Raw genomic sequence first — 17188 nt, forward strand, 5'->3', positions numbered from 1 at the left:
GTTGTTAGGGAAATAAGACTGAAGTGTGTTTTTTAAGCCATTCCACATCTCCTTTGACTCTCTGAGTTAAGTTGATTTTGTCAAGACAGATCGTTCAATGCACAGGCCTTTTAAAATGTCTTTTTAGGATTGCATTTACAAAAATTTTATTGAGTTGTGGTCCTAGCTCACCTCAGGAAGATGAAATACAAAATGATAAAGCTGTCTATTCCTCTTTGTTTTGAAACAAAATCTGCCACCTTTCCCTGACAGAATCCATGAATTAGTCTCTAAAATCTAAAGCCAAGGCTAGAGGTTATTTAATTAACAAATCCAGAGTGAATTAGGACCATGTGGGGGAGGATGGCTAAAACTTGTGAACAAGCCCCATGCATTTGGGTACCTCCACTTGTTGGCTTATTTCCATGGATCTGACTATAATTTAAAACAACATCATGAGAAATGGAATCTGGGGAAGCCTTCCTTCAATATCTGTTCTAAGACTGACACAAACAGTCAAAACTAGAAGTTCACATCTACTCCTGGAAAGCCAAAGGATCTCAGTTGCTTTGTAGTTTCTCAGAAGCACATTTGGTTCTGTTCACCTCTAGGACTACAAAGGCTTGGTCCTACCTCTTCCTCATTTGAAACACTGGACCAAGCTACACCTGGGTAGCCTGGGGGCAGAGCCTGCAAAGATGGTCCAAAGTCTAAAATCCTTCATGGCCCATACTTGGTATGGATCCACCAGAGCTTAAAACCTCATGCCCTGTCTACCCAAGAAATAATCACTCCATGTATATTTTCCCCCCAGTACTACTCACTCTTACTCAGTATTCCTAGTTTAATGTAGTAGATGTTAGGTTTCAAACGACCTAATAAATTATGCCTCTCTTCTTTAATTAATTAATGTTGACATTAAGAATCTATGTGTGTGTGTGTGTGTGTGTGTGTGTGTGTGTGTGTTTTATATGCCAAGTATGGTGATGGTCCCAATGAAATGATAAAATGTTTGATCTTGAAAAGTGTACTATCTCTCTGTGGACAAAAAGGTATAAACGCTCATCATTTACCTGAAGGCATTAGCTCTCAGTGCTAGTTAATGCCTATAGAATGTGGGAGAAATTTGCTAATCTAGGACTTTGCCTTGCATCCAGAGCATAGAGCTTACCGTGCAATATGTGTTCAATAGATGCCGGCTGAACAGCCCAAATGTTTCTTAACCAGAAAACATAGTACCCTGGGGGACACTTAGAAATAATGGAGGATGTGCTGTTGGTCACAATGCCTGGGCAGGGTGAGGAGAATTACTGCTGGCATTTATTAGGTGGTGGCCAGGGATGCCAAATGTCCTGAAATATGTGTGAGAGTCCCATCAGTGAAAAATTGCCCTGCAAAAATATCAATTATGTTGATTTCCCTTGGCTTCCCTCCTCCCTCAACCAACACACACATGCTCCTAGCCCCATCAAAATGAAGGCTGGAGAAATACTGTTGTTTAATCTTGGGGCAAAAGTGAAAACTTACATATTTTTAAAAACATAGCAGTGTGGACTGACTGTGCCCTAGTTCACTTCGCCTTTATGGTTGACTTACTGTCCTTTCTGCATAGTTTTACTGCCGGATCATGGACTATTGAAGTTACTCATTAAGGTGTGCATCTCCTGGGAGGTAGACTGTCAACTCCCGGAGGGCAGGGGCTATGTCTTTCTCACCTTTGTATCCTTAGAGCTCAGCTGCACAGAGAATAGGTGCTAAATAAGCATGAGTGGAACAAGCCAAATTAATATTTTAGCATGTAGCATAGACATGTTTTGTAATGGAACACAAGACAGGACTTCTGAATTTTCCAACTAGAATATTCATGAAATATAGCAAAACAAATGATGACTGTTAAGTTTGGAATACACCCCTTTGCTACAGGTATTCAGAAAGAAATTGCTGCTTCATCTAACACATAAAATCCTAACTTGTACTTTTTTTTTTTTTTTTTTTTTTTTTTGCTGCAAGATCCCTTTCAGGTAGGTTCAGTAGGTTAACTGTTTTCGACATCTGTTTATGTTTTACTTTGCATTGAAATGCCTGAAATGGATTGTTGTAGAGCATAAAATCCATTTTGTCTTGTATGCATTCCCTGATTATTTTCAGCTGTAGGGAGTCAATATTTTAGTTCTGTACTCACTTTCCCAATCTGTTTGAATTTTTTAAAGTCACAACATTTCCATTGTTATAGGATCAGCGAGTCAATTAGGTCTCAAATTTGCACGAAGTCAACAACTTCCTTAGTGCTCCATGAAAAATAGGTTTGGCTTCATTTGACAATATGTTAGGCTCCTCTGGATTTTGCTGTAGCATCCTTAGAAATATAGTAACTTATAGTCAGGATGTGAAATTTAAAACATTTTAATGAATGGATGTCAAATATTTAATTTCCTGAGGGACAGATAACCCAACCCTCTTCCCCCTTTCCCGCTCCCCCCCTCCCCAGCCTCCATTGTTTCCAAAGAAACATACTGAAAAGGCTTTAAGACTCTGTAATACATGCAGAAAGACTTCTGATATTGTATCTACTTTAAAAGGAATCTTTTATTACTTTACGATTTGTGGCTGTCATAAAATGGTAACATCAACATGTTTGAGATTGGGGGCAAAGTCATCTCACAACAAGGACGCAGGGCCCCATTTATCTATCTTGTCTAGATGGGGAGTTGCCTGCTGTTTTGTTCTGAGATCATCTTCTGTAACTGTAACAGAAATTTGACCCTCCCACCTTGCTCTGAAGAAAATGAGGTTTACCTTAAAAGATTTGCCTGTTGCCCCTGAAGACATTGCCTCACTTGAATAAAGATTATTATAACTTTCCCCCAGAGACTGAATTGAACAAACTCAACACAATGTGTTGGAGAGAAATCAAGGCTCTTAGAGCTTTTTGAACTTGAAAGAGACATTGTTATTCTTCTTTTCTTTTGCTTTACCAATTTCATTTTATTTTTGGAATATTTGTGGTTGGCACCAGACATTTATTTTTCAACCCTTACTTACACATATGGAAATATGGTTAGGACACGGTGATGGCTTTATAAGGTCACCTAGATTGTCAGTGGTGGAGACAATATTGTACAAGTTGTCTCTGAAACATTCCAATCTTCCCTCTCATATTTCAGACTTCGGCTAAACAATGCTACCCTCAAAACAGAAACAATGAAGTGATATGCTGCCTGGGTACTGGATTATTATTATTAGTCTCTTCGGCAGGAAAAATATTTGTCGGTATTTAGTGTCTGTATTGAGCATCCCTTCTGGGATGTGGGGATATGGAACTTGGGTTGGGGGTACTATCTGGTGCTGCTGTTAAGTTAATTTTCAAAGGAGAAAATGTGAGCCTGGTTGCCTTGCAGAACCATGTGTTCTGGTGTGAACTGAGTAATTTCATTTTGAGAGAGCTCATGAGTTCTTTGAACTTTTTATGCTTCAATTAAATACCAGAAAATGGGATGAAAAGACTTACTGAAAACCAGATGCTTGTTTTTCATGCCTCTTGGAATATTAAAAACAAACATCACAACAAAAGACATTTGGGTTTGACATAATTCACTGATGGATGATTTTGGAGGCATTTTGCTTAGTGGTAGAGTGGGAGCTAATATTTGAAGAATTAACAGATGTCTGGTCTGAGTGTATCTAAATCACTAATCTCTTATTCAATAAATCTACTTTTAATTCATATAGGGAACGCTTCCACAGCTCATTGAGACCAGAGCGGAGAAAGCATCTAGCGCTGGCAGGTTTTCTTTTCAAATATGGGGTAACAGTTGGCTTGTTTTTTGTCAGTGGATAGACAGTGGAAGGAGATTGGAGAAGCTCTTTCTTGGGTACTGAAAGCACGTTTCAAATCACATTTTGGAATGATGGTCGTACAGGACCATGTTCCATGCTGAATATCGAGCAGCAAGTGGAGTCTTGGGTGTCTGCATGTTTTCGGGACTGTAATTACATTAACACGTGATGGCATAATATTCCCACAGAGTTTAAGGGAGCTTCTACGTCCTGTTCAGGCCACAGCAGGCAGAGTGACCTTGTCCTTCTTGCAGGCTGCTCCCTGCATCACGGAAGCAGCAGAGTACAGAATATATTGACAGTTTATCAGCTTTCTGCCCAGCAGACTAAGGTGCTAGGTTGGTCTCGAGCCAACACATAGTTTGGCGGTGGGATGAAATTGTTCTTGTGAATTGTTTCCAACATTGTAAGCAAATCTTGTTTGGTAGGACAGATGGGTATTGAATTCTGCCATAGTTTTGCATAAAATCCCATCCACCAAAATGTGTGCTGTCATTTGGCTTAGGAATGTTTTTGATATTTGACTTGCTCGTATCATAAACCGCAAAGCGATACATAGAATTTTACTAGATCTATGAGTTAGGATAACTTGTGGGTAGTAGGTAGTAATATTTGTACATGGCTAAAATTAACAGGCTATTGACTAACCAGCCCATCTTAACTAAGTCTACATAATTTCATAATTGTATTTAAGAATATAATCATTTTGGGGCACCTGGGTGGCTCAGTTGGTTAAGCACTCGACTTCGGCTCAGGTTGTGATCTCATGGTTTGTGGGTTCGAGCCCCATGTCCAGCTCTGTGCTGACAGTTCAGAGCCTGAAGCCTGCTTCCGATTCTGTGTCTCTGTCTCTGTCCTTCCCCTGCTCATGCTCTGTCTCTGTCTGTCTCTCTCTCAAAAATAAAAAATACACTTTAAAAAATATATAGTCATTTTGATTTTTAAGAAAATCTATAGTATAGTATCATGTTATAAAGGTAGAATTAACCTCCACATTTCAAAATACTCTGTTAATCTGGAACAGTTTATATACTACCTCAAGTTTGTCTAATCTTTGGTTGTAATTTAAGCAAATCCTATTTGAAATAAAAATAATCAACATATCTCTACATATGATATTGTACCTTAAGAAGTAGCAAGCTGATACTAGTCTTTTATAAACAGTGTCTTTGGGTGTGCATACCACTTTTGGAGCTATTGTAGGCCAAGGATAGCATATGTTTGGCAAAACCTTGGAATGGTCAGGAAATAGGGTTTTTGTTGTTGTTAATTAGGTTTTTCACGTATTACATATGAACCTGAACCTCCTTTCTATTCTGACTTTTTACTGTTGAAATGATGTTACTTACACTGTGCTAGGCAGAACAATATCCCTATCTTTGGAAACTGATCATTAGGGCCAATGCCCTGCATTCTCAGGGCAAAATATTCTACACTATAGAAACTGTAGAAGATTCCATGTTTTCCAGAATTTCAAGTCATTCTCTGGCAATATTTTATAAATTAATTCTTGACAGTTTACTTATTTTCTTATGATTTTTTCATCTCTCACATCTAAAAGATAGAGAATAGAAAACTTATGCACTTAAAGATTCCAGGTAATTAAGGTTTTACTAGATAATTAGATCAAGGTTATAAAGGTAATTTTGAAATGTGGGCTCTAGAAAGAAATTGAAAAATACCACAGACAGGCCACTTCTAAAATGTATCTCTTAATGGCTGGCTGTGGTAACCTCCATTATGCCATACCTGACCTGGGAGGAGGGGCAGAAACATGGAGACTCAGGAAAAGCTCTATTTCCTACCTCCAAAGGACGAGCTGTTCTCAGGAATGGGTGGTTTTGAGTCTTTTAGGATGAGGGCCATGAGATCTGGTCCTTCATAGGACATCTGGATCCAGCTCTGCATGACTCAGGGTAAAAGCTTAGTCTATCTTCGCAGGGACAGAGCTGGAGTGTGGACAGTGTGTTCTAAAAAGTTCCGAAAACCATAGAATTCGATCAAATTAAAAAATCATGAGATCTCTGGTCTTTCTACTGAGCTTTAGAAAAAGGAACTGAATGACTGAATATTGCTTTGGATTCTGCCTTTTTGTCAGTTGCTTTGAATTATTTTTATAAGTTATTCACAAAGAGCCTCACACTCATCTATAAATGGGTATGGTAATAGCAACCACCTAGTAGAGTTTTTTGAGGATTAAGAGCATTTTTATATGCAAAACACTGAGAGCAGTGCTGGGCTCACAGGAAATGCCCAATTGATTTTTTGCTGTATTGTTATTATTTCGGTTATTATTATGATGGTAGTAATTATTCCAACATGGAACAGCATTTTACTCCTTGTGTTTCCAGGACTCTTCTGACAGTGGAAGGGCAGATTTAGATGAATTTATTGATTCATCATTTTAATACTTTTATGAAGTGCCTACTACAGTCAAGGCCCTTTTCACGTATAGGGCTACACTGGCGAGCAAAAGCCAACATGGTCCCTGACTTTATGGTGCCTACAGTGTGGCAGGAATAACCAACAGAATCTAATGAGCACACACATATATGTAAATTGCAACTGGGATAAAGAGCAGAAAGATGAGAACTAATCATGGTCATGAGTGGATGTAGGAAGGGTGAGTCTTGAGGGACACAGGCTCGTTGGGAGATGGAGGGAGGCCGTTCTAGGCAGAGAGTTCTTCTGAGCATCCGGAAGAGCCAGGTAGCAGAAGGTAGAGAGGGAGGCCATGAGAGGTGTCCAAAGAGGCTAGCATTGGCGGTGCAGACCCAGAAGCGTCCCTAGATCCTGCTACTGCAAAGTGTGGTTCTCAGACCACTAGCATCAGCGTTACCTGGGAGCTGGGGAGGAATGCACAGTCTCAGGCTCCACCCCAGACCTGCTGGCTCAGACTCCTCCCACATGTTTCACATGTACATCGAAGTCTGACAAACACTGTCTTCTATGCCACGTGAAAGAAGTTTGCCTTTGTTTCTGGAGGGTTTTAAGCAGGGCTACAATGTGAGGTTGGAAGGGGACAGGTGAGGATAGGGGGAAACCAGGTAGGAGATTGCTGAAGTTGGGAGAGAATGTGGGGTTTCCAATGGGATTGCAAGATGACCTAGTCCACTGATTGCCTGCATTTTAACCAACCTCACGTTTTATTGCTTGCTCCCTATTGACTCCTGATGAAACATTTTGGCTACTACACTGTATTTAGAAATTAAAAAAAAAAGTGTATATTTATTTTTGGGAGAGTGTAAGTGGGGGAGAGGTGGAGAGAGGGGGACAGGGGATCTGAAGTGGGCTCTGTACTGATAGGATGACAGTAGCGAGCCTGATGTGGGGCTCAAACTCATGAACCTTGAGATCATGACCCGAGCTGAAGTTGGATGCTCAACTGTCTGAGCCATCCAGGTGCCCCTCTAGAGATTTTTTAGAAGTTTATTTATTTATTTTGAGAGAGAGAGAGAGAGAGAGTGCAAACAGTGGAGTGCAGAGAGAGAGGAAGAGGGAATCCCAAGCAGGCTTCTCACTGTCAGCACACAGCCCTACTTGGGGCTTGATCTCAGGAATTATGAGATCATGACCTGAGCCAAAATCAAGAGTCAGATGTTTAACTGATTGAACCACCCAGGCACCCCAGGATTAGTCTTAAATACGAGGGGCCTTAAATAGCTTCTCTGTTTGAACAGGAAGGAAGGGTCTATAAATGATCAGGCGTGTAGGTTTAGATTTAAGTAAGTGAGGCAATTCTCATTTGACAGTTTTTGTTCTCTGTGTAAGACGGGAATTGAGATGGGTCATTTTTTAGGGTGAGGACGGAATGGGAGAAGGTAGTTTGAGGAGAATGGAGGAGGCTTTAAGTCAGCAATTGAGTAGTCCTGTTGAGTGACTTTTTACAGCCACACTCAACTGTCCAGGTGTAGATACAGAGAGATAAGATTGTTGGATTCATCTGGTATTGACTTTTACATGATGGGTGAGAAGAAAATTTAGAGGGGTGAGCAGGTTCAGGGCACTAGCAAGAGTATTGTTGCATTAATGGCACAAAGATTTTAAAGAAGGTATGTAGGGAAATGAAAAAAGGAGAGAGCTGATAGACTGGAACAAGATAGAGGAATCCATGGACAGCTGGTCTCCAAAGAGTCAGAGGATGGCTGTCATGAAAATGGTTGAGTCAGCAAGTTCAGAGGTGAGCATGAGAGAGTTAAAAATATGAAAGGAGAGGGATTAGAAGGTCTCCCACATGGAATCAAGTTGACTCAAGAAAATATCCTAGTTAGATAGATTGTATCCGTACATGTGGTATAAACCAACATGGCAGCTTTTAAAAGAAATGTAGCTCTTAAGATATAAGAAATGAGTTTTTACCAGCAGGATTAACAAAACACAAGAAGGACATATTTGAAGTATGTGCAGGTCAATCAGATGCAGTCTTGCCCGCCTGTCCCATGGAATGCTGTGCTTGTGCTTGTCTTACAGTTTCAAGCCCATGAAGGTAGTTTCTGGAAGAGGGTGCCCTCTGGAGAGAGGGTTGTGGTCCACTGAAACAAAGCTCAGGAATTTCCCCAGCAGGTTATCTCATCTGGTGTTATTAACTCAACAAGAGAGTCTAAGAGTTATGTTATGCCCAGGGGAAACTCCTCTGGCCTCTGAGTAATGCAGCACTTATAGCTATAGTCCTAAGTGGTCATGAGTACAGGAGGACAGTTATGAAATTGACAGTAGTGCTGGCTTTCTTCTAAGTATTTCTTTCTCTTCTCCCCTTGATAAGAGCAAACAATTTCCTAGACACGGGAGAACATATTTGCACAAATCGTGAATATGGTTTCTGGAGGTCAAGTACTTGTTGACTTGTTGACTTGACTCCTATATGCATAGGAGATATCAGAATGAGCTTCTAGCACTTTCTCCGCTGACTCTTCATGGATCAATACTAAATAGGATGTGCTTGGCTACAAGATTCCAGACAGTGCTGAGGCCATTGTGAATTTGCTACCTAAGAAGATGATCTCTGTAACCTCCTGTGACCGTCTTAACAAAGAAACCTTTTCTACTGTTATAGAAGCCAAAGAAAGTTCATAACTTCCTTACCTCTCTGATTGTATCTTACCACTCTTTAAAACTATAGTAGGACTTTTCAGGGGTACTTTTCTCAGAATTATGTTTGCCTCAAGTGCTGGTTCTCTGTAATGCTTTACCTGATCCTGCAGCAAGAAATTGTATTCCTATCTTTCGAATTCTTACGGCACTTCAGCTGTAAGTGTCATGGTGCTTAACATTTGCTACCTTGACATGTAGATATATCGTTTATGGACTTATCTCTCCTATAAGACCGTGAGCTTTTGGGGGACAGTTAGTCTGAAATCATAGTTACATCCATCACCATGCTGATGATAATCTTAGGTTTTCAATAACTAATTGCTGAGTAAATGAAGTAAGTCAGTAGATTCTCCTACTGTCTCTGTTGGGCTGTAGTCCCACACTTGCTTATTTCCATGCCTGAAAGGACACCACCCGTCCAACGCTGGTGTTGTAATTATTGTGCTATTGCAGATCTTATATTAAATTGTGTCAGTGTGTTGGTTTGCAAACTTAGGAGCTTCCTGGGTAAAATTTGAAACTGGCTTTTACACACAAAGTGCAAGGAGATACTGAAGAAAAAGACAGACCACTTCAGATTGGTAGATGGTAGGTTTAAGAAGCAAGGTAACTTACTATGAGGCTTGTCTTAGGCAGACAAGATGAGTGAATTTCCACACCTGCCTGCCTGAATCATAAAAGTTTATATAGAGGCCTTAACTAGGTTTAGTCATGTGTATTGTCCAGATGGTCTCAACAACACATTGCTCTCTCAAGGCTGCATTCTTGAAAATGGCTCTGGCTGTGGGAACAGTGGTACATTTCAAGGACGGGGGAGGGGGTGAGAAGCCTCTGATTGCCTGGGTCCCGCTCACGGGTCGATGGGTGGTCACATTCTTTTTATGGTCTCCTCTAACACAGTGCCATGTCTTCGTGCAGATCAAATTGTAAATTAACTCAGATCTCACTTTGGCTGGTGGATTAAGCCAGGTGCAGAGGGAATGGGTCAGTAAAGACATTAACCTAGCAGATCAAGCCATTCTCAAGCTAACATCATAGGTTCTTTCAAATAATATGTCTCATGGGGTATGCTTAAAATTACAGAGGGTGCCATTACGTCATAGTACATGTAGTGAACACTGCCTGCGATATGTGTTAGCGAATAAGAATTGATTCTGATTTAGGGGGAATAAAGCAGAAATGGAATATCACATATGCCTTGCAATCCAGAAGAACGTATCCAAGTTGCCTTTTTATCCATGAGAAATTATCAAGTACTTGTTATATGCTGTAAACGATCAAGTACAGGACCATTCTATTAGGACAACTTCTTGATTAGGATAAAGGTCTATCTCAAAGGCCATTCATTTTTCAAAATTAGACATTCGTTATAAGGGAAGAACCAACAAAACCTGATAATGTGTGGCATGGGGGGATGATGGAGAAGTGAGGAGTCTTGGGGTACTGGAGTAGTGGAATGTCTGTTAGCAAAAAATATGGAAATCAAGAGAAGAACTAGTTTGAAGGTAGAGACAGAGAAAGAGATTAATTTGGTTTTGGACTTGTTGAGAAGAGATGCCGCTGAGCACCGGGCATTGGAAAAACATGATACAACTTGGAAGGAAGTTGGAGACTCGAGAAAGGTTCAGGAGTCATTCATGCAGAGGTTATCATTCAAGCTCTGAAACTGTCACAGAAGAAAATGCTAGGAGAGTCAGAAGTCTAAGAGGAAGCCGTGAGAAACACCTTCACATGGAACTGGAAGAGTTGCTCATAGTGAGGGACTCAAATCACTTTTAATTTCATCTCAGACTCCTGTTGAAAATGTCAGTGCCCTAAACTAGCCATTTGCAAGAAATGAACTTCCAGACATCATTTCTGGCAAGAGACCGAACTAAAAATTAAGGTATTTAATTTTAGTTTAAGTTAGCAAAATTTCAAGTACTTTAAGATAAGAACGTTGTCGGAACCATCTCATAATGCTTTCACAAATAGATAGACTGCAGGGGCAACCTGGACAGTGGAAGGTATCCTCAGGGGTTGTCTGTGTTTAACTGGTCAACAGGACAGGCTCTCTTTTTCATTGTTCAGCTTGTCACTAAATACATGGTCAGTAATATTTAATCTTGTTGAATTATAAATGGCTGAAAATTAATTTTATCCAGATTCATGCAGATTGGGCTTAGGACTGAGGGGACAAACAACAATGAAATCTGGATAATGTCCTGTCTACACCTACTCACCAATATTTTATCACTGTACTAGGTAGTCTTTGCTTGTAGCTCTGGGCCAAGATAAGTCCTTGCCATGGAAACTCAGAGCCCTTTGAAATAATACCAAATTGGCAAATATGTTAAAAAATTCAAGATGGGATATCGTTAAAAGTTCATGTACTCCTGAAAAACACTTCAGAAACAGATGATTTTATCTGCCTTGAATGTGGTTGTATAGTTATTTGTTCACTTAATAGTGTGATTTAATGCCTAAGTCCATTTTCATGCCCTAAAGTACACGCACTAGAATCTCTCAGGAATGCTGCTTCTCTGAATGGACAGCTGTACTCTATAATTTCATACCGTGTATCGCGCTGCTTTGTAATATTAAAACCATGTTTCATATTCCTCTTTTACATTAGGTCTTGGGAGCTGTTGACAATAACATGGGTGATGGCTGCTCTCAGAAGCTGGCAACTGCGAATATTCTCCGCTTCTTGTTGCTGGTCTTGATTCCGTGTATCTGTGCCCTCATTGTCCTGCTCGTGATCCTGCTCTCCTTTGTTGGTGAGTGATGCCACTATTAAAGAAAAATGAAGTCAAAATGAAAATGAGCATAACCGTCATTTCTACTTAGTACTTATTTAACCCGAAGTGTCAACTTGATGAAAGGGTTACCTGTTGACTATCTAATGCAAATCTGAAGTTTCTGCCAGTGTAATCACTCTGCTAGTGATTATTATCAATATAAATTAATGAAGTAATTAATTAAAAGCACTTAAGGTGTGATTACCAGGTACCAGGGACTTTGAAAGTCCCTGAGAACTTAGGGATGGTTAACTTTAAGTCCTTCTTTCTTAGGAACTCATGGGGGAGAGGAAGAGATGATTACTACACAAGGCAACACAAGTTGATGATGGAGGTTTACCCTAGGTACTTTGGGGGAAATCGAAGAAGGGTTCATGAGGCATTAACATTTTAACTTTTGGAGAGTTCATAGCAATTCAGGTAAGAAGGCCATAGTACAAGTACAGGGTTTGGCAGAGAAAATAGCAAGTGCAAAAGTATAACCTTGTGCTAGATGGAGGTAGACTTAGGAGATTGGGTAGAATTTTGGCAGTGGGAGTAAATGCAGTCAGATTGATAGATAAAAGTCCAAATGACACAGGCCCTTGCATGTTGTCCTAAGGGAATTGGGCTTAAGATCCTAGGTAATCGGTTTTCAAATTCTATTCCATGAAACCAAGGTTCTGAGGAAGAATTCCAAGGATTACACAAATGTTTTCTTTTTTCTTTCTTTTTAAAAAAATTGTTTTAAGTTTATTATTTATTTTTGTGTGAGAGAGAGAGAGAGAGCACACACAAGCAGGGGAGGGACAGAGAGGAGAGACAGAATCCCATGCAGGCTCCATGCTGTTAGTGCAGAACCCAGTGTGGGCCCAAACTCACAAACCTTGAGATCATAACCTGAGCCAAGCTCAAGAGGAATATGCTTAACCAATTATGTCACCCAGGTGCCCCCCTTTTTTTTTTTTTAATTTTAGAGAGAGAGGGGGGAGAGCTGGAAAGAGGGGCAAAGGGAGAAAGAGAGAATTTTTAAAAAATGTTTATTTATTTTTGAGGCGGGGGGAAGGGCCAGAGAGAGGGAGAGAGGCAGAGAAGGGGACAGAGGATCTGAAGCAGGCTCAAAGCCCAATTTGGGGCTCGAACTCATGAACCATGAGATCATGACCTGAGCTGAAGTCGAATGCTTAACCCCTGAGCCACCCAGATGCCCCAGGAGAGAGAGAGAGAGAGAGAGAGAGAGAGAGAGAGAGAAAGAAAGAAAGAGAAAGAGAATCTTAAGTTGTCTTCACACTGAGTATGGAGCTTGACATGGGGCTCAATCCCACTAGCCTGGGATCATGACCTGAGCTGAAATCAAGAGTCAGAACCTCAACCAACTGAGCCACCCAGCCTCCCTACAAATGTTTGTTTTGGCTTTCAATTTATAAAAGAAATCTTAAACACATACTCAAACTAGATATTACACACCAATTTTTAACCGAGTGGAGACCAACAACCAAGTAATTTGTGCTGACAGATTAATTCATTTGTATTTGGATCTTGCTATCTCTGTAAATGAATCAAATGCTAAACTTAAAAGGTGAACTGTTAGTGGGGAGAAACCCCAAAATACTACTTTTGGTAGTTACCTATTGCTATGAATTAGGATTTTTTTGATCATGTGCATTGAAATGAAATAGAGAAATAAATAGCAAGATGATTTTGATCAAATTGCTTACCAACAATTTTGAATTTTTGTATTTCATCAAAACTACCTATTATTTTCTAATTGGTTTTTAATAAGTTATACACTTATAACTTATACAGTAAATTAATCCTAATAAAATACAGCTTCTATTTGTAGATATTAGGAACTTATATAGTATTAATTTGAAAATAGTATTTATTTTCTAGAAAAATGCTTGAGAACTGCTGCTATGAGTGGTAGTTTACCATTAGAGGATCTTTCCAAGCAGGGATAAATCTGATCATATTTGCATCTGCAAAAGACAGTAGGTCTAGATAAACCACAGAGGATTGGAGGCAGAAAGTCAGGAGGCCTTTTTGAGGCTCTGGCTATGGTCTAAGTAAGAAAATGATAAGGGCTTCAATTAAGGCATTTGGTGCATTAAAATCAGAAATCAGGACTGATTGGATTTTGCTGTGAAGGAAAAGAGGGATCAATGTTGACCTCTGAATTTTTGGCTTAGGCAACCAGGGTGATTTTGGTACCATTTGTTCCAGGAGGAAATAAAAGTGGAAGAGTGTGATGTAGGTAGATGGAAGGCAGGTTGGAAGTTCAGTTTGGACATGTTAACTTAGAGATACTTGTGGGAAAACAAAATATATTGGCATCATAGTTTAAGTGCATTTATCTTGATCAAATTCAACAGTGTAGGCAAGACTAAGAAATGAATGTAGGTATAGGGGCGCCTGGGTGGCTCAGTCGGCTAGGCGCCTGACTTCCGCTCAGGTCATGATCTCACAGTTTGTGAGTTCAAGCCCCGCGTCGGGCTCTGTGCTGACAGCTCAGAGCCTGGAGCCTGCTTCAGATTCTGTGTCTCCCTCTCTCTCTAACCCCTCCCCTGCTCATGCTGTGTCTCTCTCTCTCTGTTTCTCTCTGTCTCTCTCAAAAATAAATAAACATTAAAAAAAATTAAAAAAAAAAAGAAATGAATGTAGGTATAGAAGAACATGTTGCTTTCCTAAGGAAATTTCAAAGGAAATTGTGACTACACATGATTTTTGGCTTTCGTGTTCACTTTAGAACTTAGGGTGCCTGAGTGTCTCAGTTGGTTGAGTGCTGACTCTTAATTCCAGTTCAACTCATGATCCCATGGTCATGAGATCAAGCCCCAAGTTGGGCTCTGTGCTAGGCTTGGAGGCTGCTTGGGATTCTCTCTCTCCCTCTCTCTCAGCACCGTGCCCCACCCCCCCAATAAATAAATAAACATTAAAAAAAAAAAAAAGAACTTAACTCTCACCCCACTGTTACTGGTTTGAAGCTAGAAGGATCCAGAAGGGAAGCCGAGTCTGACCAGTTATGAAGGTGTGAATCTCACTGACAGTTGAAGGAATAGAAATAGATGAACCATAAACAAGAAGTGTACTGATCAAAAGCTGAGGGCAAAAGCCCTGGAGTATTTAAGGGGAAGATAAAGAAAAAGAAGGAATCAAGAGATACAGGAAGAATGGTCAGAGAAGAAGGAAAAGAACCCGAAGTGCTGGGTTTCATACCCAAGAGAGGAGAGACACTGCAGAGGTTACAAAGTGGCAAGTAAGAAGAGGAAACAGGAAGTGGCTCAGCCCAGGAAGACTTCAGATTATCTACTGGAGTTTTAGTCGCCCTGCCCCCACATGGTACCAACTGTGGTCTGCTCGCAGGCCAGAGACAGGACAAAACTCTGAAACTCTTCTCTGCCACTCTTTTCTTCCAAGACTCAACTCCCCTCCAGAATTGGCCAGCTTCTGTTTCCTTTCCTGGGCCTTCGGGTCCTTTTTTGGTGTGTTTTGTCCAGATTTATAGTTGTTATCTTTGCGAGGGTCTGTCTGATAGGAGCTCCCTCAGTCAGACCACTGTCATTTTTAAAGGTCTAATTCCTTTAAGAGGTTCAGAGGCTCACACACACTGAAGAGTATTTCCTTTCATTCTCAGGGTAGAATGCTAAATGTAAGTTTTAAACACATTTTTAAGTACCTCAGGGGTTGATGGGGGGGTGGAAGGGGGGGGAGGGTGGGTGATGGGCATTGAGGAGGGCACCTTTTGGGATGAGCACTGGGTGTTGTATGGAAACCAATTTGACAATAAACTTCATATATTGAAAAAAAAAAAAGTACCTCAGGGCTTAGAGGTCTCTGCACGGAGGTGAGATGCTATTAAAGCAGTGCTTTAATCGGGTTAAATTTGTTTGTTTGCTTCTTTATTTATTAGATTCTAATTTTTGTACAGCTTTATTGAAATATAATTCACATACCTATTTAAAGTATATATTGAACAATTTTTAGTGTATTCACAGATAAGTGTCACTCTCCCTACAATCAATTGTGGAACATTTTTATCACTTTAAGAAGACACTCTATACTTTTTATACTGTTTATAAACAGTGAGTCCCCTATATTTCCATCCTCCTCTTGCAGCCACTAATCTATGTTCTGTCTCTAGATGTCCCTAGTCTGGACATTTTGTATGAGCATATGTGGTTTTTGTAACTGGCATTTTTTACTTGGCATAATATTTTCAAGATTCATCCATGTTGTATTATGTATCAGTACCCCACTCTTTCTTATGGCCAAATAATGTTCTATTGTATTGATTTACCACATTTTTAAAATCCATTTGCCAGTTGATGGACATTTTAGTTGTTTCCATCTTTTGGTTATTATGAATAATGTTTCTCTGAATATTCACATACAAGTTTTTGTGCAAACCTATGTTTCCATTACTCTTGGGTTATACCTAAGAGTACAATTTTTTTTTATCACTATATATGGGATTAGGAAATATACCATTTATAACCACTTTTGAGTACCATTTTGGCTTATTTTTAAGTAACCTTTAGAAAGTGAGAGTTTCCTGGACAGTTTCTTCAAAAGCATTCTTTTCATAGATTCTGCCCCAGATGATTTGATATGGATATGTTAAGTAGTATCTGCTCAAATAAACATTTTCTATTTTATAACTGACATGTTTGTTTTTGTAATAAAACAGTTTTATATTTTTGTTTTTAAAAATAACCTCATTAAATTATTCTGCTTACTTTAAAAAATGTTCTGTTTGGTTTGAGTTTTTAACTACATGCTCTTTCAAAGTTTTTTATTTATTTGTGGGTCTATAAGTGTTGCTGTGGGATGCTGGGATGCCAATTTTGTATAAGTAACACGAGTTGTAGCTTCAAAAGACAACAATAATAGTGAGAGGATTATGAATTAGGAAAAGATAATAAAAGCAATAAAAGCCTTATGCTAATACAGATGTACTCTGTGTAGTAGTGTTTTGTCCCTTTGGGCTTCTCTCATGCAAAAAGTCAAGTTGGTAAAGAGATTCTGGAAGATAAGGGAGTTGGACTTTCTAAATAATTATTTCAGGAGCAGGATATAGAGGAGAGCAGTAGCAAATTGTTTCTCTCCTCAACCCCCAAACCTGAAGCTGGAGCTACAAAGGTTTAGTTTAGTTTAGTATTTCTTTTTTTCTTTCTTTCTTCTTCTTTTTTTTTTTTTTTTGAAAGTTTATTTTGAGAGAGACAGAGAAAGAGTATGAGTTGGGAAGGGGAAGAAAGATGGAGAGAGGAAGAATCCCAGTTGGGCTGTGTGTGATCAGTGCACAGAGCCTAAAGCAGGGCTTGAACTCATGAAACTGTGAGATCATGAGCTGAAATCAAGAGTTGGATGCTTAACTGACTAAGCCACCCAGGTGCCCCAGTTTAGTATTTCTAAAATTATTGGATAGTCTGAGCTGTCTATATGGTTCCAAAAATTTGGACTCTAAAATAAAGATTTAGGTTTTTAAAAAGTGAAAGTCCAGGATCAGATGGATTTCAAGGTGG

At 39.7% G+C, this 17188-nt stretch overlaps 1 protein-coding gene across 6 annotated transcripts in view; it reads left to right on the forward strand.

Annotated features, from left to right (window-relative positions):
* CORIN (corin, serine peptidase) overlaps positions 1-17188 on the forward strand; it is a 251162-nt gene that overhangs the window by 17506 nt on the left and 216468 nt on the right. For all 6 annotated transcript variants that reach the window (XM_007075910.3, XM_042984584.1, XM_042984587.1 and 3 more), the window contains exon 2: positions 11522-11666. In XM_007075910.3, the coding sequence (XP_007075972.1) occupies positions 11522-11666 (145 nt within the window). The remainder of the gene's footprint in view (positions 1-11521; positions 11667-17188) is intronic.

Source organism: Panthera tigris, chromosome B1 (assembly GCF_018350195.1).
Source record: "Panthera tigris isolate Pti1 chromosome B1, P.tigris_Pti1_mat1.1, whole genome shotgun sequence".
In the NCBI taxonomy this organism is placed as follows: domain Eukaryota; kingdom Metazoa; phylum Chordata; class Mammalia; order Carnivora; family Felidae; genus Panthera; species Panthera tigris.